Here is a 20,643-nt window from a genome sequence, read left to right on the forward strand (position 1 = left end):
TTCCGGTTAATATTCACTTAGTTTGACACAGTAAGCTGCTAAAGCTGACACAAAGACAAATAACTAATTATCATTTACTCTGATGACGTTTGAATCTGAGAGATGACTCAAAATAACTGAAAAAATAAAAATAAAAACAGTACTGTGTAATTTCTAATTAATCTCTTTCCTGTTTCGGGCTCTTTAAGATGAATGAGTTTAAAGTCCTAAACCCCCCTGCCCCCAAAAACTCATCAGGAAAACATTTACGGAGCTAATAAATCAGGGAGGAGGAAGGAGGGACGTTTCCCCATAGACGTCAATACTACAATCAGACTTCTTTTTACAGCCAATGGAGTCGGCTCTTCAGACCCAGAGTCCAGGTGCAGGTTTATAATCAGTCATTTGACAGATCAATCCCAAAAACGATGTTTTTATTTTACCATATTGTGCATCATGTTAAATAACTCAAACATTTATAATGCAAGGGAATGTAGTATAACAACAGTTTCTTGTATGTTGTTATCTATTATATTTAAAGTTTATTTTCTGTGTTTGTTGTTTTAGTGGCTGTGCGGAGAAGTTTTCCAGAATCATTAGTCATCTTATCATCTAAAGAACAAATGTAATTACTTATTAACAGTTAGTGGACTGACAGAGTTCTTTCTCAGTCTCCGTCGGTCAACTATCAGTTTATAATGGTTTTAAAGTGCAAGTCAGAGCTCCAGTGTGTCTGCCCAAGGTCTTCCGACAGACCTCTCTGGTGTTTAGTTCAGTTTTAAAGGATGGACACACCTGCAATATCAAGTGTCAAAAAATTCAAGGTTTAATCACATAATTTACAAAAGAACCAAAGAAACATATTGTCCATATCAAACCAACTGATAAGCTGCTGGTTGTGTGTCATCATCCTCCAGCATCAAGTCCTCGTGTGGCTCTCATGAAGTTTTAAGAAATAAACATTTTAGTATACAAAAGTGGAAAGAGGAAAATTAAGAAATGTGCTTTTCTGATTTCACAGGACACACATTTACTGAGAAGGTGACACAAAATCCAGTGATGAAAATCACCAGCAGAACAAACATATGGGAATATTCAGGTGAACAGAGAAACAAAATGTGTTTTCATTCACTAAATTCAATTCATGGTTAGCTGCTGTTAGTTCCATCTGCTGCCATGAACCAGCTGCTACTGAGCCCCAAACATCTGCTGACCAAAATCAACTGATTAGCTTCTTCATTAAAACAGCAGGAAATCTTCTGTTACTGCACGTCACAACGAGTTTCATTCATGATTAAGCTTCTAATTATTTATTCACTTCCCACACAAGCAGACGATTGATTACTGTAGCTCGAAACTAAGCTGACGTTAGCACTGAGCAGGTGAAATATTATCTAAGATCCTCTGAACCAGGAAACAACACGCAGGAGCTGGATCCTGATTCTTAAAGAACCTGGTCAGTGCACATCATGGACAGTTGGAGCTTATTTCTTAAAATTTCTTTTCCGTCTTCAGTGTTTATGACACCAAGTTTCTGAATTACATAAACCGGGTGGAACCGTTCTCTGGTAGGGCCCCTCTTCTGAAGGGTCACAGGTGCTAATAACCAGCTTTATTAATGGTTAATAAATCAGTCACAGATCAGTTATACGAGTCAGTCAGGACATCTTTCAGCTTTGAGCTGCAGGACGTCCACAGTCTGGAAACACACAGCCTTATAACTGATACAGACAGAATTATGACATATTAACCATTAATCACAGTTAATAAAGCTTTTATAACTGCTGCTTCATCATAAACTGAAACCAGTTACATAAATAACTACTTGACATCTACAATGCCCCCTGACACAAAGAGCAGATCACAATTTTCTTTTTCTTGTAGAAAACAAAAACAAAACTAAGGCGACTGAGTGAAAATCATTGGCACTTTCCCCAGAACTCACTTGTATGAAGGAACTGTAACGATGAGGTTTGATAGATTCCAACATGATGACAGTCAGAGCAAAACCAATCACAAGAAGGTGGACGAGAAAAGATCTTTCCTTCTGCTTCTTTGTTAATTCATTTACTTGTTTAATGCGCTCACTTACTGACCTGCTCATTCATTTATTCCTTTAAGTTTCACACATCTCATTTATCCATGTTCAGTTGTTTCCACCTTTTTTCATTCATCCCTGCAGATCAACAGTCTGCAGCTTTCTGACAGGAGAGAAGACGGACAGTTCGCCACCAGGCGGCAGCCATGATAGTTCAGAGTTTGAACTTTCTACAGACTGGTAGATCCACCTGAGTCCAGTTTCTATCAGGTGGTCCTTCATGTGACAACACAGGCCATCAAATCTAAGATGTTTTCATATCCGTCAGCTCTGGAATCCAAAAAATACAGAGAGGAAGAAGGTCCGTTTGATGTGTTCACCTCCCTGTCTCTAAACAAGTGAATGGAAACATGATGTCATGACTGTTTTATCCACCGTCTCATGTAGTCTTTATCTTCCTCTTGTTGTCTGAGGCATCCAGGTGGTGGTGCAAAGGCTTCTGGGACATTTTTTTCTGCTGGTCTTTGAAGCGGAGATGTCTTGGTTTGACTGGAAAAGCCACAGCCAGCAGAACGCACCCGATGTGGAGACCAAAACACCAGGACCTGTGAAGGAGGGAGGAGTTAAACCTCATGACAGTAAGTTCAGCCTGGATCACCTGGACACTGACCTGTAAAACTTTATTGACGGCCCCACCGACAGGAGGACAAAAGGCACCACTGTGTAGCAAATGGCAATCTGAGTGGCAGCCCACGTAATGACATCATAGACCATTTTAAGGGAGGCAGATTGAAGGAAGTACGGCCGGACGTTGTGTCTGACCTGAGAAGAAGGTCAGATTCAGTAGTTAGTTAACGTACCGTGAGCTAAGCTGTTAGCACACAGCTTTAATTAGCTCACCGCTCGAGCTGCCAGAGTAATGACGATGCCGGTGAGGAAGGTGAGGTAGTAGCCTGGATAAGCTCCGTGCCACATGGCTGACAGAATGAAGGTGGCTGCTGTTGGGTGGTAGGGACATCGCTCGTAACACACCCTGTTGACCAGAGGTCAGACACACCAACAGCTGCCTCGTTTGTTTTACATGTTGACAATGTTGGTTAAAAATCACGATTAAAGAATTAATATCAGCCTGATCAACCTCAACAACCAGAAGACACAAAATGATTACACACATCCCCTTCAGCTCACACTGCTAAGAGGTTGCAGGATACTTGGCTCAAACACCATCTGATTGAATTCATTAATCTGGTGGTGCACGAATGTGTTTATACTTCACTCATCCTGGACAGAATGAGCACAGCAGCTCCACTTGACAGGAAGTCAGCGTCCCACCAGCTGTGTGTGTCTGACCTGAATCCTTCTGATTCTGATGCTTCCACTGAGGATAAAGGACATTACAAAGATGACGGTCAAAGTGTTCAGACCTTTTGAGCCAGTGAGCTGTCTGAATGTTCCAGTTCTCCAGAAAAACTTTGAAGCTGGTGGCGAACTGCAACAAAACAGAACCAAACTGAGCAGGAAACCAGAGACACAACAATCGTGGAGTCTACTGCAGAACGAGGACTCACCTCGATGTGCAGGATCCTCAGGTTGGAGATAAGGTCCCAGCGAGGAGCGCCATCGCTGTCATAGCCATTAAATCCAAAGCCCGCTGCGTTGTTGATGGCATCAGCTAAGGTCAGAGAGGAGCAGATAGCCATTAGGATGGTGATGGGCAGGCGACGGACAAGTATGATGGGTGATCCAGGTTTCCAACACCCACCCAGAGTCCAGACGAAGTAATACTTGGGTCTGGTGGTTAACATGGACAGGTACAGGTAGACCACCTGAGCGTAGAAGGGTGTGTTGGCGATGAAGTCGTCGTCAATGTTTCGTTCCACAGGGAAAACTTTACAGACGGACAGAAAGACCAGCAAACAGAAGAAGGACGTGGCCACTTTCCGGATCACCTCCATCTGAAGAGACACATTCATTGTAGTTCAGTTCACACGTCCAGAATCTCTAGACCAGCTTGTCTGTTCTCAGTCCAGACCTGAGGAGCAGCTATCATGTGACCTACGTTTGGCGATGGCAAGCTCTGCCTCAGCTTGTCACTGGACTTCCTGCCAGCTTCCTGGTCTCTATGGCGACGGGGGTCTCCCTCAATGAAAGCGATGTAGTCATTGTAGGAGCAGGTGGGTCCAGCCAGGATCCCCATGAAGTTACAGTTGTAGCTGAAGTACTCGAGGAGACTGGGCATACGCCTGTGCACACACAAGTAAGGAAATAAATATGATGTGACCCATTACCGCTCAGTGAATAAATATGTGTAAAAGCTTTTGATGATAATTATGTTCCATATGTGTGCTTGCTGTATTAATTTGGACTTTACTGATGTGACACACTGAAACAAACCTGATGGCCAAGATCTTCTGTCCTGGAGTCAGATGCTTCTCTTCTCGGGCCATTCCTGAGGAAGATGACATAAAAACAGAACGTTAGCTTTCCTTCGTGAATCGCGGGTCATTCTAAGATGCTGCATGGAGTCACGCTCACCGTCGTGGATCTCAAACGCCAAGCTAGTGATTTTTTGCGTGATCACCATCATGGGGCTGGAGAGAGAAGGACAGCAGTGAGAGCTGAGTCATACAGCCTGACAGAACCCAGTCTAGGTCCAGAGGAAACGGTCAGGACATGGACTGAAGGAGTCCGAGTCTTACCCGGTGAAGTCAGCAGAGTACATGCCGTAGTCGAAGACATAGACTCTGGTGATCTGACACAGACTGAGATAGCTGAGGGCCACCAGCAGACAGTATCTGAACACAGAACACAGTGCAGCTCAGCGTGAACCCTTTGTCCTGGGGGGGGGGGGCGCCAGAGGATAGGTCAAAGGTCACGATAGGTTAAATACTTCCAACATTGATTGTTGGAAATATTTGCCTCCTCAACGGAAACACTTTGCCAGTAAAATCAGTAACAATAGAATTTATTTCATGAACACTGAAACAAATTGTGACGTGATGCAGATTTTAGGACTCAAAGTCCAGTCTGCTCTGATTTGAATGGATCTGACTCATCTCTGCTCCAGAACACCAAGAGCCTGCTGGACTGGACCATCTAGGGTGGAGTTCAGTCTTTCTGTGTATCTGACTAATCAGGTCTGATTCAGCCTGGAGAACCTTCCTAGGTACCCCATCCTCAGTCCTGATCCTGTCAGGATGGATGGAACAGTTGGAGATCTTCAGGCTGTCCATGAGAACAGCAGCAGCCAGCAGCAGCCAGCAGAGCCAGAACCCCTGTAACCCCCCCACTCCCCCACACACCATCATCTAAAGCTCCTAGGCCTTATGGAGCACCGACACAAGGACTTCCTGACTCTTACTTGTGCATGTGTTCGACTCCAGTCAGGATCATGATGCCGTAGGTGAGCCCGCTCTGAACCAGGAAGTGAAGCGCGTACCTGAAAAACAGACAAGCCTCTGGAGTTACCCCGAAACATCAAGCCAACCTCATCACAGCTTCACACTTCACAGCACAAAGCTCTGCTGCCAGTCTACACCAGCTCAACTGTCCCTGATGGACTTCCTGTCAGATAATGTGGAGATGATGGGAATGCTTTGTTAGAGCGCCACCTGTTGGTGGACATTTATATGTTACAGTCAACTTACCAGCCAAAGCAGAACAGAGCGAAGTAAAGTCCCAGCAGAGTCGCCACAACATGTCTGATGAAGGGACTGGTTCTGCTGGGATGGAGGAAGAGACGGAACCAGAAGGCCGACAGTAACGCACCGAGTTGACACACCACAAAATTCACCTGCACACAAAGCACACAACCACGCTCAGGAGGAGGGCGGTAGTTCGCCTCAGCTGTTGGCATCAGAATGGCGTTTAGCATTGGAGGAACTGTTAGAAATGACTTTACTCAGAGACCATCCCTCAACCTGGACCTGGATTCTGGGTCTGTAAACCTTCACTCCCTCTATTGACCATCAGAGGGCGACGCCACTGGCTGTAAAAGCAGTCACACTGTATTGAAGTCTATGGGAAAATGTCCCTCCTCCTCAGTAAACGTTTTCCTGATGAGTTTCAGTCTGAAATACAACATGATGTTCATTTTTTAAATGATGCTCCATTTAGAGGGAAACAGACCCCGCCCCCATACTGTCAGAGACCGGGCTGTGCACCGACATCAGGCCTCCTTACATCCTGGATGAATCCACCGGTCTGTCTCACAGTTCCAGGCCGTGCACGTCGCGTTAACCGCCGGGTGTCTGACACCCAGCCCCCACCCCTCCCGGAGCTCCGGGAGCGGCACGGCCAGCGGAGGCTCAGAAGCTCGGCCCCCGTGTTGATGTGCAGGAGTCCCGGTGGGTCTTACCTGGTCCAGCGGCAGGTTGATGATCTCACTGACCGGCTGCAGCAGGCTGGAGCCGGTGCAGGCCGTGGATCGGCTGCCGTCAGCGGCCATGGCTTCGTGTGTCCGGCCGGGGGCTGCTGCTCGTGTCCGGCTGCAGCAGCTTCGATCACGGCGGAGGCTCCGTGATTCCCCGTCTATCGGTCGTTCCGTGTGTCCTGGTGATGCTCCTTCCTCCTGCTCTTCCTGTTCCTCCTCCCCCTCCCCATCTGATGCCCCCCCCTCCCATCTTTTCGGTCTTTCATCCCCTTCTTATTCTTGTCTCCTTCTCTCCCTATTCTTCCTCCAACTTTCTGTCTCTCCCCATTCATCATTTTTATATAATGATTCTTCATCTTCCATCACCTTTTTATTTTATCAGGGCCAGATTTTTACACCATGGGCCCCTGAACAAGTGGCCCCAGACTGTCTGTCTGTCTCTTTGGGCCTCCCCCTGGATCAGGGCCCTGAGGACTACAGGTTGTGGGAATTTGGGTTCATTTAATGAACGGCTCACCACTTCGTTAAATGTTTTTGGAATCTGCAGGATGCATAATGGGAAGACCAGCCAGGAGAGACAGTTTGATGCTTTGGAGTCCTGCTGGGACACCTTGGGTCCCTCATTCATGTGGATTTTCCTTCAACCTAAACCTGGTCCAGACCAGGTCCAGGTCTTAATGGAAACAGTATTCTTATGTCAGTGGTCTGTTCCAGTGGGATCAGGCTCCCTGTGTCATTGAACAACATTCAGGAAGTCCGAGGAACAAAATCCAGTTCAAGGTCTTGTCTCCATATCCTCCAGATCTGAGTCCAGCATCTGACCAACAAGTCCAGATCCATGGACGTTCAAACTCACAACTTCCTAAGAAATGTAAGTCCACTCTCCATAAAACCTGATTGACTATTAGTGAGTGATGGCAGCTGTTCTCTGCCGCCGTTTGTTGGTCTCAGTCCGGATCCTCTTGACCCGGGCCCCCGGCAGATGTAGGTTTTATTCACTCAGACCAGTTAGTGACGTAATGATCCAGTTCGGTTTCAATTGACCTCAAGAAGAAGAACCAGCAGCAGCGTAGAAGAAGACGCCGCCTTCACTTCCGGGTTACGTACGGTCGTCTTGACAGCTGCCGTTAGCGCCACAGACGCGGGAATATGTCAGCCACCGAGGATGACACCGAGCTCCGGGACCTGCTGATCCAGAACCTGGAGAACACCGGAGTCCTCAATAAGCTCAAGGTCCGAGGACCGTGTCTAAGCTCACATCCGGTCCGCTCCGCAGGACTTCCGCAGCCAGACTACCGTTAGCTTAGAGGCTAGCTGGGACGTTTCTGTGACATGATGTAGTTACCGGGTCACAACTTTAATGTTGGCATACTAGTGTGGTGTGGTGTGGTGTGGTGTGGTGTGTTGGTGTTGTCTTCAGCCAGTGTTCTGACCCCTCTGGACCACCGTCCTCTGTCACGTGATTCCTGATGTTTTGACAGTGACTAAGAAACAGCTGATTGTTTCCAGCTGACTGACCAGAGTCAAAGAACCATCAGCTGGACCAGGAGTTGGATCAGCTGCTGGACCATCAGCTGGACCAGGAGTTGGATCAGCTGCTGGTCCATCAGCTCAGATCTGTGATCTGTTTCTCCTCAGGCAGAGATGAGGGCCGCTGTCTTCCTCGCCATGGAGGAGCAGGACAAACTGGAGGTGAGTGTCCATGTTGAAGGGGCAGAGTGTGACCTGCAGGTCCCTTCATCTTGTTGTTGTTTCCTCAGAGCAAGACCCCTCTGATCAACGAAAACCTGAAGAAGAGCCTGAATACCTCCGACGGTGAGTTGTCTTCTCTGTCCCTGAGGACAGACTGAGCTCCCTTCTTCTCCCACTGAGCCTTGTTGTGATGTCATCTCTTATAACTATTGGTCCTGACTCACCTGTTGTGGTCTTGCTTCAGGTCGCCTTGTTGCCAGTTTGATCCTAGACTTCCTGCAGGTCTTTCACCTGTACTTCACCGAAGCCGTATTTCAGCCGGAGCTCAACTCTGTGAGTGTGAGATCGCCTGACCAGGTCTGTGAGTCTCTGCTGGATCAGGTCTTGTTCGTCCTCTCATGGTTTCTCTGGGGGGGCGGGGGTTCCTGTCTCCAGTTGAACGGTCTGGATAGTCGGGACCTGGTGTGCCAAGATCTGGGTCTGTCTGATGTCAACAGGAACTCACCTCTGCTACTGGAGCTGGTCAGGAGAGGAAGGCACAAAGACACACCAATGTTCTGTCCCGAGGTGAGTCAGGGTCCAGACTGACTGAGTGTGTGTGTGTGTGTGTGTGTAACCATGAGAGCAGAAACAACGACCTGATCCAGCAGAAACTCACAGACCTGGTCAGGTGATCTCACACCCACACCTCTCTGTCTCTCTGTTTCTCTGTGTTGTTGTTGTGTGTGTCTGTGTGTTTTGATCTGGGTCACTGAGCTCCAGACCTTCAGTGCAGTCTGAGGAGGTGGAGCTTTGGTTTCCTGTTGATGTCGAGTTTTGTGGTTTCTGTGTGAGATAACTGAAAACACCGTCCAGATGTTTTAAATATCTGTATATTGAGATGGGGGAACTTTAATTTGAAAGGCACCATCCAATAAAACTAGTATAATAGTGATTTGATTATTTTGTGATGGGTGAACCACAGAGGCCTGAACCTCAGGTCCACTTCCTGTCTCAGTCAAGTCCTTTTGTCCCTCATGTCCCTCTTTAGGAGCCATCTGAGAAACAGATCGCACTCGCCTGCAAGAAATTTGATGTTTATGACAAGGTGAGTGTCCAGGAGCTGCGTGCGTTTGTTTATGCTGTGTATGATGTCATCACTCTCTGGCCAATCACAGTCATGCTGCCTGCTGTTTTAGGAGAGCAGCGGTTCAGTGTTAACGGAGGATGTGAAGAACATCCTCACTGATCTGTGCCCCAGTTTGAACAAGTAAGAGATGTTCACCAAATGTCTTTGGTTGCCACAGGAACACATTCAAACATCTAAGAATCTGTGTGTGTGACTTGCAGGAGCATGTTGGAAAGGTTCGTCAGCGACGAGCTCAGAGCTGCTGATAAAATGTCCTCTAAAGGTATGATGTTCCCACTGATGTCACACCTGTGTCATCACCTGACCAATGATGTCAGCTGACCCCCGGTGTCTCTGTCTTCCACAGCTGTAGACCTCCAGCTCTTCCTGGGGATGTACAGGCGCCTCTTTGCTCAATGCAGAAGTGTGGTGAGACTCGTTCGGTCCAGATGGGGGTTCCCAAACTGAGGCTTATAGTCCAAGACCAGGACCCTTTGAGCCGAAATTTTGAGGCATCAGTCATGTGACTTCTTACCACAGTATCCAGCTGCCAACTGTTGAACCTTGTGACCTCTCTGTGTTTGTTCAGGTGGCTCAGGACTCTGAGGTAAGCCCGTGCCCTGAGGTGAAGGCCACACCCCCACTTGTCAGTAAGGTACGTCCCTGTGTGAATGAGTTCAGCACATCAACAGGTGTGTTGTGATGATGGACAGCTTCAGACAGATCAGAAGGAGGACTGAAGGCCTCAAACCAGACGATTTCTGTCTGCAGACAAAAACACAATCAGATGTTCTATTTTTATTAAGAGAAGCTCTGATTCTCTCTTCTGATTGGCTGACTGTTAGATGCGTCTGGGTGGGTGGGGCTAAGGTTGTGGCTGTTTTGTCACAAAGTTTCAGTGTTCACTGTGTATGAAGCAGATGTTGGTGCAGTGTCAGATCTCCAGGTGTAAAGAACTAAAGGCTAAAGTTAACATGGCTGCCTGCCATGTTTGACCTTCATGGCCGACGTCTGGACCTTTTCTGAGGACACCGTCCTGGAGGTCTCAGGACCTGCCCTCAGCAGAAAGGGGGTGGAGACATGAACCACAGGGCTCTGTGTAATCGCTCTGACTGTAGTCTGGCCTGAGGTCTGCAGTAATCCTTAATCTAAACAGTCTGAAGCCTGATCAGGTCCCACGAGCAGCTTCAGTCTGAGATAGAAAGACCCTGTTGTGGTTGACTCACCTGTCTGAGCAGGTGGGGACTGAAGGACAGGTCCGAGGCTTTTAATGTGAAAAATGGGCATAAATTATCAGGTGTCATTGTTGAAACAACGCAGTAGGCTTTTAATATGAAACCTCAGTTGGATGTATTTTCTGTGGTGGGTCAGGACCATGTGACCTCTCTGGCTGATGGGCAGCAGACGAAGAGTCCAGACCTGGACCTGGACGAGGACCTGGACGATGGAGACTCCTTCTTCGATGACCCACTGCCCAAACCTCAGAAGACGTATGGATGGTGAGGACGCCGCTGCTGCTGCTGCTGGTTCCTGATGGAACTTAGTGATCTGTCCTTCAAAGTGATCCTAGTTTCAGGAGACGCCACAGTAAAAGGCTTAATGCAAGATGAGCTCACACACTGATGATTACTAAACCATCAATCAATAAGTGGAGTTAAAGAGTTGCAGATGTCACCTGTCCGGGTGTCTGTCCCCCTCCCTCAGTGCTCACCTTGTCTCTTCTGGTATTTCCTGCTTTGTCTTGGTTATGTCTCTGCCGAGCTTTCTGTTGGTTCTTGTTGGTTTTGTGTTCCTACTTGTCTTGTCTTCTTCCCTCATCTATCCCCTCCCCATCTCCCTTATACCTGTGTGTGGCCCCTCCCCTTGCAGTGTTGTCCCTCTGAGGGAGGCGTGTCTTTCTGGGCCGGTTGTCTCCCCCATGAGGCGTGGCCACAGCCTCAACGAGTGAGTGTGCGCCCTTTATAACCTCGGGCATCACGTCATTCCACCGTTTCACTGTGCACTGATGACATCACACAGTGAGTGATGTCATCAGGAGCTGCTCCACAGTCAGTCACTTCCACCACTGTAATGTCTCTGAGGAGGAAGAGGGTGGAGAAACAGTGGCAGGCTTCCTCTCTGACAGTTACAGAGTTCTCATAAGTGTAGAAGGACAACCGCTAGCGTGTCCCAGACCTGACCCCCCCCCCCCTTTCTCTGGTCTCAGTCTGTCCGTCCTGGCTGGAGACTCAGAGGGCCATCGAGACGAGCATGAACAGAGTCAGAGGTCTGAGCTCAGGTGAGCTACAGGTGACTCCGCCCCCTCAGTGATGCTCCACCCTCAGCTGACTTTGCTCTCTGTATCCAGGAAGGTGGAGTCTTCTGGGCCCAGAGAAAGTCCTGCAGGGTCTCAATCTGATGCTCCGAGACCAGAAGGAGGAAGCACATCAGAGCAGAATGGTCAGAGTCCCACACACACAGCTGTCAGTCAGTCTAAGGCAGAAGGTTCTTCCTCTGGAGAGCAGGAGTCTGTAAGAGAACTCAATGTCTTACAGGAGCGTCAGAGTCCAGGTCCAGGAAGGACTTCAGAGACTCCAAGGCCCCAAATGACAGAAGTGGATCTCTACATTTAGGTGGGTCGGGGTCAGGGTGGAACCCAGGTCAGTCACATGACAACACGAACTGAAACTGAACTTTGTTTCCACAGACGATGATGTCGACTATGACGACGACTTTAACAGGTGAGACTGATGACAATTCCTGTGTGTGTGAGTTTGATATGACTCCTGGCTGCAGCTCATTGGGTCACCTGTTGGTGATGTCATTTCAGATGTGACTCTCAACTGTCTCATTTGATTTCAGTCATCGCTCAGAGTTTTCCAGGAGCGAGCTGAGCATCGGCGAGGAGATCGAGGAAGTCTCTATCGAGGGGCCGGACAACAGCGACAAGGTGATGAGACCTACCCGGTCCGGGTTCCTGCTAGATCAGGTCTGGTCTGTAAGTTAAGGCAGTTTTGTTCTGTCCTGCAGTTGGACGACTCCACCCAAGACCTGAGCGTCTCTCAGCTCAGTCAGAGTCACGGAGCTGACTACATGGAGGAGGTGGCCTGAGTCCCATCATGCATCGCCCTCAACTTTCCCGTCATGCACCTTTTTCTGTCATTAATATTTAAGTCTGTACAGTTTCATTTAGACAATAAAAGTTTTTGTAATGAGCTTGTTCACTGTGCAAAATCAACTTTAACCTGCTGCAGTAACACAGACAACAACAACACAAAAACATTACAACTTCATCACAAAACCATCAACAGTAAATAAATTCTTTGTTGTTCAGGAGAATTTTCCTTCAGCCAAATTTGAAAAACTTCTTTTTTTTGTTCACAAGAGAAGACAACAAATATCATCATGCTTTTATTGTGAAAGTTCTGGAGCAACAGAGAGAGAGCCAGAGACACAGAGTGAAAGAGAGAGTGTGATGAGGAAGTGTCTCTCTGTCATCGATCGCTGGCTGCAGCTTGTTCACCTGATTCAGCTTCTGTGAGTTTCCAGCTTTTAATTTGTTATTCTCTGGTTGTTTGTTCTTTCTTTCCGATATAAATTTTTTTCTGTCCAGCGAACACCTGGATCTCTCTGGTGATTTACTGTTGGCAGAGTTGGTGTCTCCATCACCTGCTGATGTCTCCATCACACTCTGCCAGTTTCTGCTCATTTTACCTTGAAAATAAACAGGAAGTCAAATTAAAAAGATGGTGTGTCCAGTCAGGTTCGGTGCAGCGGTTTAGACCCCCGGTTTAAACCAAACACATTGTGATGTGTTTGGTTTTCATTTCTGCTAACTGCACAATACGTGTGACCTGAATAACATTGACACAAATGAACTTTAAACAAACAATATGTCAATGAAATAGGAAGCCATGTCCACTTTGGCCAATCACATCTTGATGCTGGTCATGTGACCTGAGCCAGGTGAGAAGCTGTGCACCTGATTCAGGTTTATGAAGACATTGCAGGCTCCTCTGGGGTTTGAGGAAATGGTGGGAAAACGATAGCTGATGACGGCACTGTCCTCAGATCAACGTCTGTCCACGTTTCTCATGACTCTGAGGGAAGTCCTGATTTTAGAGGAAGTCTTTAATTAAATCTTTGTAATTGTCAGCTAAAAAAACATTGACATGTTAGGGTCTGGTCTTCACTGCAGACCAAGACCTGGACCTGAGCTCCAGGTTTATTCAAGCCTCGCCATGTGTCTGTCTGTCTTACTTTCAAGTGACATTTAAAATACGGGAAGTTGGTGAGCTCAAACTAAGGCTCTTAATGTCATCAGCCTTGTGTGTTCTGAGCAGAAGTACAGAGCGGGAACACGATGCGTTTGAGGAACTCAGCTAAGGTCTGTCACTTCTCGTTTGGAGACTTGGAGCACTTGGACTGAGCTGAGACCAGATCTGATGTGCAGCCTCAGTCATCTGGTCCTCCAGGTGAACGTACCTGCACACACACAGGAGCGTCAGCCCAGCACTGGCGACCTTTCTTCAGTAATCTCTGAACTTACTCATGATCCAGATCTCAGAGCAGAGAAGAAACCACATGACCCATGAACTGGGTCAGTCAGCTCGTTGATCTGTTTCTGCAGACTTCCTCTCAATGATCAAAGGCTGCCAACGACCACAAGTGGGACGACAGATTGATGTGAAACCAGAACGAAATTCACAAACACACTCTGAGCTGGTTGTACCCTAAAATTGTTTCTGAGCTGAATCAACTCTGAACTTTCTGATCCGCATCAGATTTGAATTATTTTCCCCTGGTCTGTGGAAGTCCAGGGTCAGACCATCTCACCGTCAGGGACAGGAAGTGAAAGAGTCAACAGAACCAGACTCATGACCCACATAAAGGATCTAGTCTAAAACCAGGGCAAACGTTTTCCAATAGACTTCAATACGATCTAACCTCCGTTTAGTACCGAAGGAGTTACCCCCCAATGGTCGTTAGAGAGAATGAAAGTTTAAGGATCAGACCAGAGTCCAGGTCCAGGATTAGAGACAGACTACGATCAGAACGCATCTGTGTTCTGTGATTGGTTCACTTTTGTGGGTTTGGCAAAATCCATTAAACCTGCAGCAACACTTGGATCACCGGAGGGAGCTGTGGTGATGAAACATAATTAAATCCTCAGTACTTTAGACATACCCATGATGCAGTGCTTCACATCGATGCGTTGGTGCCATATTCATCTTTAATCTCCACTGATCTTCTCTCTTCTGTCTCTTACAGCGCAACAAGATGACTTCATCTCAGCTCAACCAATCAGATTATGACTTCAATGATACTGACTGGGCCGAACCGTGTTCTTACCAGAAGAACCACAGCGTGGAACAGGTGGTCGGTCCGTATGTCCACTCCATCATCTGCATCCTGGGCTTGGTGGGGAATGGCTTGGTGATCGTCACCTACGCTTTCTACAAGAGGACTAAGTCCATGACGGACATCTACCTGCTCAATGTGGCCATCGCTGACCTGCTGTTTGTGGCGGCGCTGCCTCTCATCGTTTACAACGAGCTGTCGTCATGGTCAATGGGGCCGGCGGCCTGCAAGCTGCTGCGTGGCTCATACAGTGTGAACCTGTACAGTGGCATGCTGCTGCTGGCCTGCATCAGCACTGACCGCTACATCGCCATCGTCCAAGCCCGCCGCCGCTTCAGGATACGCTCACTGCCCTACAGCCGCCTCATCTGTGCCATCGTCTGGGTCTTCGCCTTCCTGCTGTCTGTTCCCACCTTCTACTTCTACACCTGGTATGAGCCGTCCCACATGGGTCGTTTCTGGATGTTAGAGGGGGAGGAGAACCAGACGCTCTGGGACAAATTACTGTTTGAGGAACATTGGGAGAATCAGAGCACCACCTGGGACCGATTACTGGAGAACCAGGACACCAACGGGGACAGCTTCTTGTTCGGGCACAATCAGACGACTCCACACTATGTCTGTGAATTCAGGTTTTCTGACGTCAGTGCAGCCTGGTCTACCAAGGTGGCCATCCCCAGCACCCAGCTGGCCGTGGGCTTCTTCCTGCCGCTCATCATCATGATCATCTGCTACACCGCCATCATTGTCACACTGCTGAAAGCCAGGAACTTCCAGCGCCACAAAGCAGTGCGGGTGGTGCTGGCCGTGGTGGTGGTCTTCATCACCTGTCACCTGCCCTACAATGTCGTGCTGCTGTATGAGACCGCCACCAAGTTCCATCATAGGTCATGTGACGAGTCAGACGCCCTGCAGGTGGCCAAGACGGTGACGCAGACTCTCGCCTACCTGCACTGCTGCCTGAACCCGGTGCTGTATGCCTTCATTGGGGTGAAGTTCAGGAACCACTTCAGAAGGATCTTCCAGGACCTGTGGTGTCTGGGCAAGAGGTACATCGCCCCACGCCGCTTCTCCAGGGTCACCTCTGAAATCTACATCTCCACTCGCCGCTCAGTGGATGGATCCAGTGAGAATGGCTCTTCTTTCACCATGTGAGGACTCTTCCTGGAGTCTGAGCTGGAGGTCTGCAGGTCTGACTCAAGTCTGCAAAATAGTGTAAATATTCTGTTGCTTCAAGCTCTGAGGGATTTCGACCTGAGAACTGAGAAATGCATTGTCTTTGTGCGGTGGTTGTGAATCTGTTGTGTGTCTCTGTGAACAGACTCAACAAGATGGAACTTCCTCAGCTTTCAGACCTTCAAAATGAAATGCGTGCAGCCAGCAGCAGCTGATTTCATGTGGTGTACTTCACCCACTCATGATTTTATTTTGACTTTCTGTCATTTCCCTGTAAACACATCTCAAAATAAAATGATGTCATGCACAAAGGTTCCATTGTGATTGTGTGTGTGTGTGTGTCCGATCAGCACCTGCTCCACATGTTCTGACTCAAAATGTGTTTAAAGTCTAATTTTATTCTTTTATGACATCATGATGTCACATTTCAACACAATCATCATATCGCTGTTCACTTCCTGAGCGTAGACATCCCAGAATTCCCTGCTGGACTCTGAAGTCCCTGCTTCATTGGACAGACAGGTGTCATTCTGACCTCTGATTGTTCAGTCAGTATGTCAGCTGCTGCTGAAATGAGAATCTAAAACGCTCAGTAAAGATTTAAAAAAAATCAGCTAAAAAAAAAAAAACAACAAAAAAGCAGAACATAGATTCCACACGGAGAAAAACTTCTGTTTGGTCAGAGTTGTGTAGCTATATTACAGCTCTTCAGTTCACCTCCATTTCTGTTTATCCTGATTTGTAAAACACACACAAAGAGAGAGAATTTTACAGCAGAGATCATCATTCCACAGAGTAACTACGTATGATTGACTTAAACTTGTCTTAATGCAGCACTGCTGGCCTCAGAGTTTTCTGTTTTTGTATTGATTTTAATTCAACAGAAATTGATGTAGCTTTGCTGTACATACGCACTAATCCACACCTTCTACACTTTAGAGCATTAGAAGTTTTAAATCTTAATGGTACATTTTGTCTCGTTAGAGTCATCTTTAACCACGATGGAGTTTGAGAGAAAGAACTTTTTTTTATCAGGAACAGGACAAAGCCTTCAAGATTAAAGCAGCTAGAGACCAGACCACCAGAAATGAGTCCCAGTTCATAAAAGACAACGACTGCTCAGGTTTCTCTGACAGGATGCTTCTGTTTTTATGAAGTCATTTCAGTCCCTCTCTGGATTATTTACCTGGACTGACAAAGTTACACTGTTCTGTTTGTTTAATGCAGTATTTTATTATTTTAGATATCCGGAATCTGGACTGTCTGATCCGGTTTCAAGCAGCAACAAGTTAAAATTTACTTTTTTGCAAGTGTAAAACAAAGAAAAGCGTTAAACAAAAGGCACAACTGAGGAGGAGGTGAAGCAGGAAGGCAGGTTAATGTTTGTTGGCACTTTTAAACCGGTTTCAGGTCCGGGTCCTGGAGTGGAGCCACCGGGTCTTTGTCCCGGTCCAGTGTGAGGACAAAGGGGACCAGCTGTCCTCTGGCGTCCCCCGGCGGGTCCAGGACTTCCGGCAGGAAGCCCTCTCCCTCCTCCTGGACCTCGAACTGCAGAGTCCGGGTCCGGTTGACGCAGTAGATCCGGTCCCCGAGCACGGCGCAGCGGAACGGCAGCGGGTTGTCTAGCGGGAAGGAGTCTCCTCCGAGCCAGACCTTCAGCACCGGACTGTACCGGTACACGCTCACCTCCGCGCGCTCCCGGTCCACGTCGAAGCGGTACACCAGGCCACGGTGCGCCACCATGTCGGCGGACCGGCGGCGGCTCTCGTTGAACGGACACTCCTCCCACTCGTCCCTTCGGGGGTCGTAGCGGAGCAGCCGGTAGAAGAGCGACCCGCCGGACACGAACAGCTGTCCGCCGCAGGACGTCGCTTCGTGCGCCACGGCGAAGGAGCCTTTCGGCAGCGGGGCCGCCGGAGCCCAGCGGTCCGCCCGGGGGTCGTAGCGCTCCACCGTGAACAGACACTCACCCCCGATGGCGTACAGGTGTCCGTCCATGGACACCAGCCGGAGCTGGCAGCGGGGCTGGGTCAGCGGTCGGACCCGGCTCCACAGGCCGGTCCGCGGATTGTAGCAGAAGACCCGGTCGGACGCCTTGGAGCGGCCGTCCCCCAGCGCCCGCATCCCCCCCGCCACGAACAGGTAGTTGTACAGGGTGCACATCCCGGAGCCTTTGGCCGGGATCTCCTCCGGCAGGCTGGTCAGCACCTCCCACTGCTGGCTGTCCGGGTGGAGGAACAGCACCCGCCGCTGTTTGTGCTCCTCCGCAGCGGGCAGCAGCGGGCTCTGCGGCCGGCTGCTCTCCCGGCTCCCCTCGCTGCTCTCGGCCACAGCCAGCACGTTCCTCCCCTCCATCCTCCGGGCCAGGATCAGCTCCCTCTCCCCGGCCGTCAGCCGGCCGTACACGGCGGGGGTCCGCAGCACCTGCAGGTAGTGGTCGCTCATGAAGCCGTAGACCTGATCCCTCACGGCCTCCGCGCCTTCGCTCTTCGCCTTGGTCAGAATCTGGAGGCAGTTTTCTGCGCTGATCTGCTGCGAGTCCTCCGGAGACGAAGATCCGGGCAGAGAGCGCGCAGCCCCGGCTTCGCCCTCAGGCTCTTCCATCGGTCCCGGTCCTGTCGGATCAAATGTGCGTCTGCAGATCCAGACTTCTTTCTCCGTCTTCTGTCGTCAACGCCCCTTCAGTTCTCTCCAACTTTCCCCTCATCCAGGTGCTCCGGTGTCTCCCGCCGCAGAGCGGAGGTGTGCACAAAGACTAACGGGACCGGGGCTCTTCCTCTCCGCCCTCCGACCACAGACTGGACTCTGAGGTGTTTCTGGTTCCGCCCTCTGCGGAACAAAGAGTCTGCAGAACCAGACAGACCGCAGTGGGCCAGACAACAACAATGATGGTGATGGTGATGATGATGATAATAATAATAATAATAATAATAGTAATGATGACGACCACCATTATTAAACAAATGAAAAAACATTTCATAAAGTAAATTATACAGAGAACATGTGACACAAAGCATATTTCCAGACGGGATTATGAAAAAGTTCAACCAGATGGAGTCAGTTACTAACCTCCCTCCCTTCCTTCCTCCCTCCCTCCCTCCCTCCCTTCCTCCCTCCCTTCCTCCCTTCCTCCCTTCCTTCCTTCCTTCCTTCCTCCCTCCCTCCCTCCCTTCCTCCCTCCCTTCCTCCCTTCCTCCCTTCCTTCCTTCCTTCCTTCCTCCCTCCCTCCCTCCCTTCCTTCCTCCCTTCCTTCCTCACTCCCTTCCTTCCTTCCTTCCTCCCCCCCTTCCTTCCTTCCTCCCTCCCTCCCTTCCTTCCTTCCTTCCTTCCTCCCTCCCTCCCTTCCTTCCTTCCTCCCTTCCTTCCTCCCTCCCTCCCTCCCTTCCTTCCTCCCTTCCTTCCTCACTCCCTTCCTTCCTTCCTTCCTCCCTCCCTTCCTTCCTTCCTTCCTTCCTCCCCCCCTTCCTTCCTTCCTCCCTCCCTCCCTCCCTTCCTTCCTCCCTCCCTCCCTTCCTTCCTCCCTTCCTCCCTCCCTCCCTCCCCCCACCCCCATCGATAACCTTTGTTTCATTTACTTAAACAGAGACATGGACCGGCATCAGTCGGAGCTCCACCTCATGGACGGACCTTTACAGAGTTCGGGGCTGCAGGTATCTACCACCTGCCGCTGTTGTTTTCACATCCGGGCACTTGGGGAGGCACACTTCCGTGCAATCTGAACGACGGCCATTTTCTTTTCCCCATGGTGAGTACCATGTCGATATATAAATCACTGTTTGTTTGATATTTAGCACCAAATGTGTTTGTGTAGGCTCGATAATTCAAATATAGGAAAATGGCCATGTTATTGTTGTCCTATGTCTCATGCTAACGTTAGCGCTTAGTTAGTCTTTTGACGGAAAATTTTTTAATGGTTTCAGCAGTCATTAGCAAACAGGAGCCGGGCTGGAGGTTAGCCCTTCGGTTCAACAGAAAAAAAAGTTTCTATCATTATTTATGTCTGAATTCAAACATTCAGATAACACTGATGCACATGTTACTCTTTTGCTCTATTTTGATTTGCAGCACTAACAATCATCAGGACCACCTCAGCCTTCAGGTAAGGGAAACTTCCTACAATGTTCATGTAAGAGCACGAGTTCTTTCTACAGACTGGACAGTGACATTATCCTGTCAGCCCTCTACAAACGGAAGACTAAAGATCAGTGCAGCTCAGGCCATCAGTCATTTCTTTGTTAATGAAAGTTCATGTACATTTTAAGTGTTTATCAGTGGTCCATATATGCTGTATCAGCAGCACAGTAAATACTAGTTAAATATACATTTTACATCAATGTTACTGTTTGTGAAGTAACATTGCTGCAGTGCCAACTAATCAAAACGTATCTACATTGGTGTCACACTTGTACACTATTTGAGTTTGAAGTAAGACTATTTTAGGGTTAATTTGTGTAAATGTATCCATATTTGTCATGGTCTGGAGTTTGTGTTTGTCTTTCCTGTGCTCTGTCCTCCCCCTCCCTTTGTGTCTGTTTTGCAGGAGGTGTGGCTAGCCAAACTCCTCCTTTCCTACAAGGCACACCTGTTTCCCATCTCTTCCCATATCTTCCTGTGTGTGTGTGTGTGTGTGTGTGTGTGTGATAGATAGATAGATAAGATAAAGATAGATAGATAGATAAATATATATATATAGGAAATCATAATTTTTATTTTTGCTTTCATTTCTTTAGTGTGGTGTGCCTGGCCTGCCTGCTTCTGCTGCCACCCCCTCTGGATCTATGGTTTTTCTCTTTGAGTAGCTGGTGTTTTTTGTTTTTTTTTTGTGAATAGACAACCATTAAATACTGCTAGACGGTTTTTAAGACTCAGATTTGTATCATTTATTTCTCTTTCTGTCACAGTCTGGTTCCCAAAGCAACAGTGGACTGTAGCCCAATG

General features: G+C 48.5%; 4 protein-coding genes across 8 annotated transcripts; 2 read left to right on the forward strand and 2 right to left on the reverse strand.

Moving 5' to 3' along the window:
- Window positions 1-791: 791 nt before the first annotated feature.
- On the reverse strand, window positions 792-8,804 carry mboat2b (membrane bound O-acyltransferase domain containing 2b). Of its 2 annotated transcripts, none has more exons than XM_029495834.1 (13): window positions 8,306-8,804; window positions 5,665-5,810; window positions 5,379-5,456; window positions 4,717-4,812; window positions 4,553-4,608; window positions 4,412-4,466; window positions 4,077-4,260; window positions 3,780-3,972; window positions 3,586-3,689; window positions 3,442-3,506; window positions 2,918-3,050; window positions 2,688-2,839; window positions 792-2,622 (listed from the first exon to the last, which is right to left on the reverse strand). In XM_029495834.1, exons 3-13 carry the CDS (start codon window positions 5,408-5,410, stop codon window positions 2,457-2,459), a joined length of 1,236 nt encoding a protein of 411 aa, XP_029351694.1. In that variant the 5' UTR covers window positions 5,411-5,456; window positions 5,665-5,810; window positions 8,306-8,804; the 3' UTR covers window positions 792-2,456. The 2 variants fall into 2 exon arrangements, with proteins under 2 accessions (XP_029351694.1, XP_029351693.1); XM_029495833.1 differs by lacking the exon at window positions 8,306-8,804 and adding an exon at window positions 6,375-6,595.
- On the forward strand, window positions 7,466-12,340 carry cep43 (centrosomal protein 43). Of its 4 annotated transcripts, none has more exons than XM_029495835.1 (18): window positions 7,466-7,622; window positions 8,028-8,081; window positions 8,150-8,204; window positions 8,326-8,414; window positions 8,517-8,648; window positions 9,112-9,168; window positions 9,260-9,330; window positions 9,411-9,472; window positions 9,557-9,618; window positions 9,779-9,844; window positions 10,561-10,688; window positions 11,059-11,133; window positions 11,396-11,467; window positions 11,537-11,628; window positions 11,724-11,801; window positions 11,876-11,909; window positions 12,031-12,118; window positions 12,199-12,340. In XM_029495835.1, the coding sequence occupies exons 1-18, from the start codon at window positions 7,539-7,541 to the stop codon at window positions 12,277-12,279; spliced, it is 1,380 nt and encodes a 459-aa protein (XP_029351695.1). In that variant the 5' UTR covers window positions 7,466-7,538; the 3' UTR covers window positions 12,280-12,340. The 4 variants fall into 4 exon arrangements, with proteins under 4 accessions (XP_029351695.1, XP_029351696.1, XP_029351698.1 ...); XM_029495837.1 differs by having other exon boundaries at window positions 7,487-7,622; window positions 8,032-8,081; XM_029495836.1 differs by lacking the exon at window positions 11,059-11,133.
- Window positions 12,341-12,574: 234 nt separating this feature from the next.
- Window positions 12,575-16,017, forward strand: ccr6a (chemokine (C-C motif) receptor 6a). The gene is made up of 2 exons (XM_029495839.1): window positions 12,575-12,705; window positions 14,440-16,017. The coding sequence occupies exon 2, from the start codon at window positions 14,449-14,451 to the stop codon at window positions 15,682-15,684; it is 1,236 nt and encodes a 411-aa protein (XP_029351699.1). The 5' UTR covers window positions 12,575-12,705; window positions 14,440-14,448; the 3' UTR covers window positions 15,685-16,017.
- Window positions 16,018-16,772: 755 nt separating this feature from the next.
- On the reverse strand, window positions 16,773-18,425 carry LOC115037974 (kelch repeat and BTB domain-containing protein 11-like). The gene has a single exon (XM_029496775.1). The coding sequence runs from the start codon at window positions 18,307-18,309 to the stop codon at window positions 17,101-17,103; it is 1,209 nt and encodes a 402-aa protein (XP_029352635.1). The 5' UTR covers window positions 18,310-18,425; the 3' UTR covers window positions 16,773-17,100.
- Between the last annotated feature and the right edge of the window lie 2,218 nt (window positions 18,426-20,643).

The sequence above is a fragment of the Echeneis naucrates genome, chromosome 24, assembly GCF_900963305.1.
Source record: "Echeneis naucrates chromosome 24, fEcheNa1.1, whole genome shotgun sequence".
In the NCBI taxonomy this organism is placed as follows: domain Eukaryota; kingdom Metazoa; phylum Chordata; class Actinopteri; order Carangiformes; family Echeneidae; genus Echeneis; species Echeneis naucrates.

Coding starts and splice junctions, on each gene's coding strand:
- mboat2b (XM_029495833.1), bottom strand. CDS start 6,464: ATGGCCGCTGACGGCAGCCGATCCACGGCCTGCACCGGCTCCAGCCTG. Junction 4,467..4,552: donor GGCGTTTGAGATCCACGACG/GTGAGCGTGACT, acceptor CATCTTCCTCAG/GAATGGCCCGAGAAGAGAAG. Junction 2,623..2,687: donor CCGTCAATAAAGTTTTACAG/GTCAGTGTCCAG, acceptor CCTCCTTCACAG/GTCCTGGTGTTTTGGTCTCC.
- cep43 (XM_029495835.1), top strand. CDS start 7,539: ATGTCAGCCACCGAGGATGACACCGAGCTCCGGGACCTGCTGATCCAG. Junction 8,082..8,149: donor AGGAGCAGGACAAACTGGAG/GTGAGTGTCCAT, acceptor TTGTTTCCTCAG/AGCAAGACCCCTCTGATCAA. Junction 8,415..8,516: donor TTCAGCCGGAGCTCAACTCT/GTGAGTGTGAGA, acceptor TCCTGTCTCCAG/TTGAACGGTCTGGATAGTCG.
- ccr6a (XM_029495839.1), top strand. CDS start 14,449: ATGACTTCATCTCAGCTCAACCAATCAGATTATGACTTCAATGATACT.
- LOC115037974 (XM_029496775.1), bottom strand. CDS start 18,309: ATGGAAGAGCCTGAGGGCGAAGCCGGGGCTGCGCGCTCTCTGCCCGGA.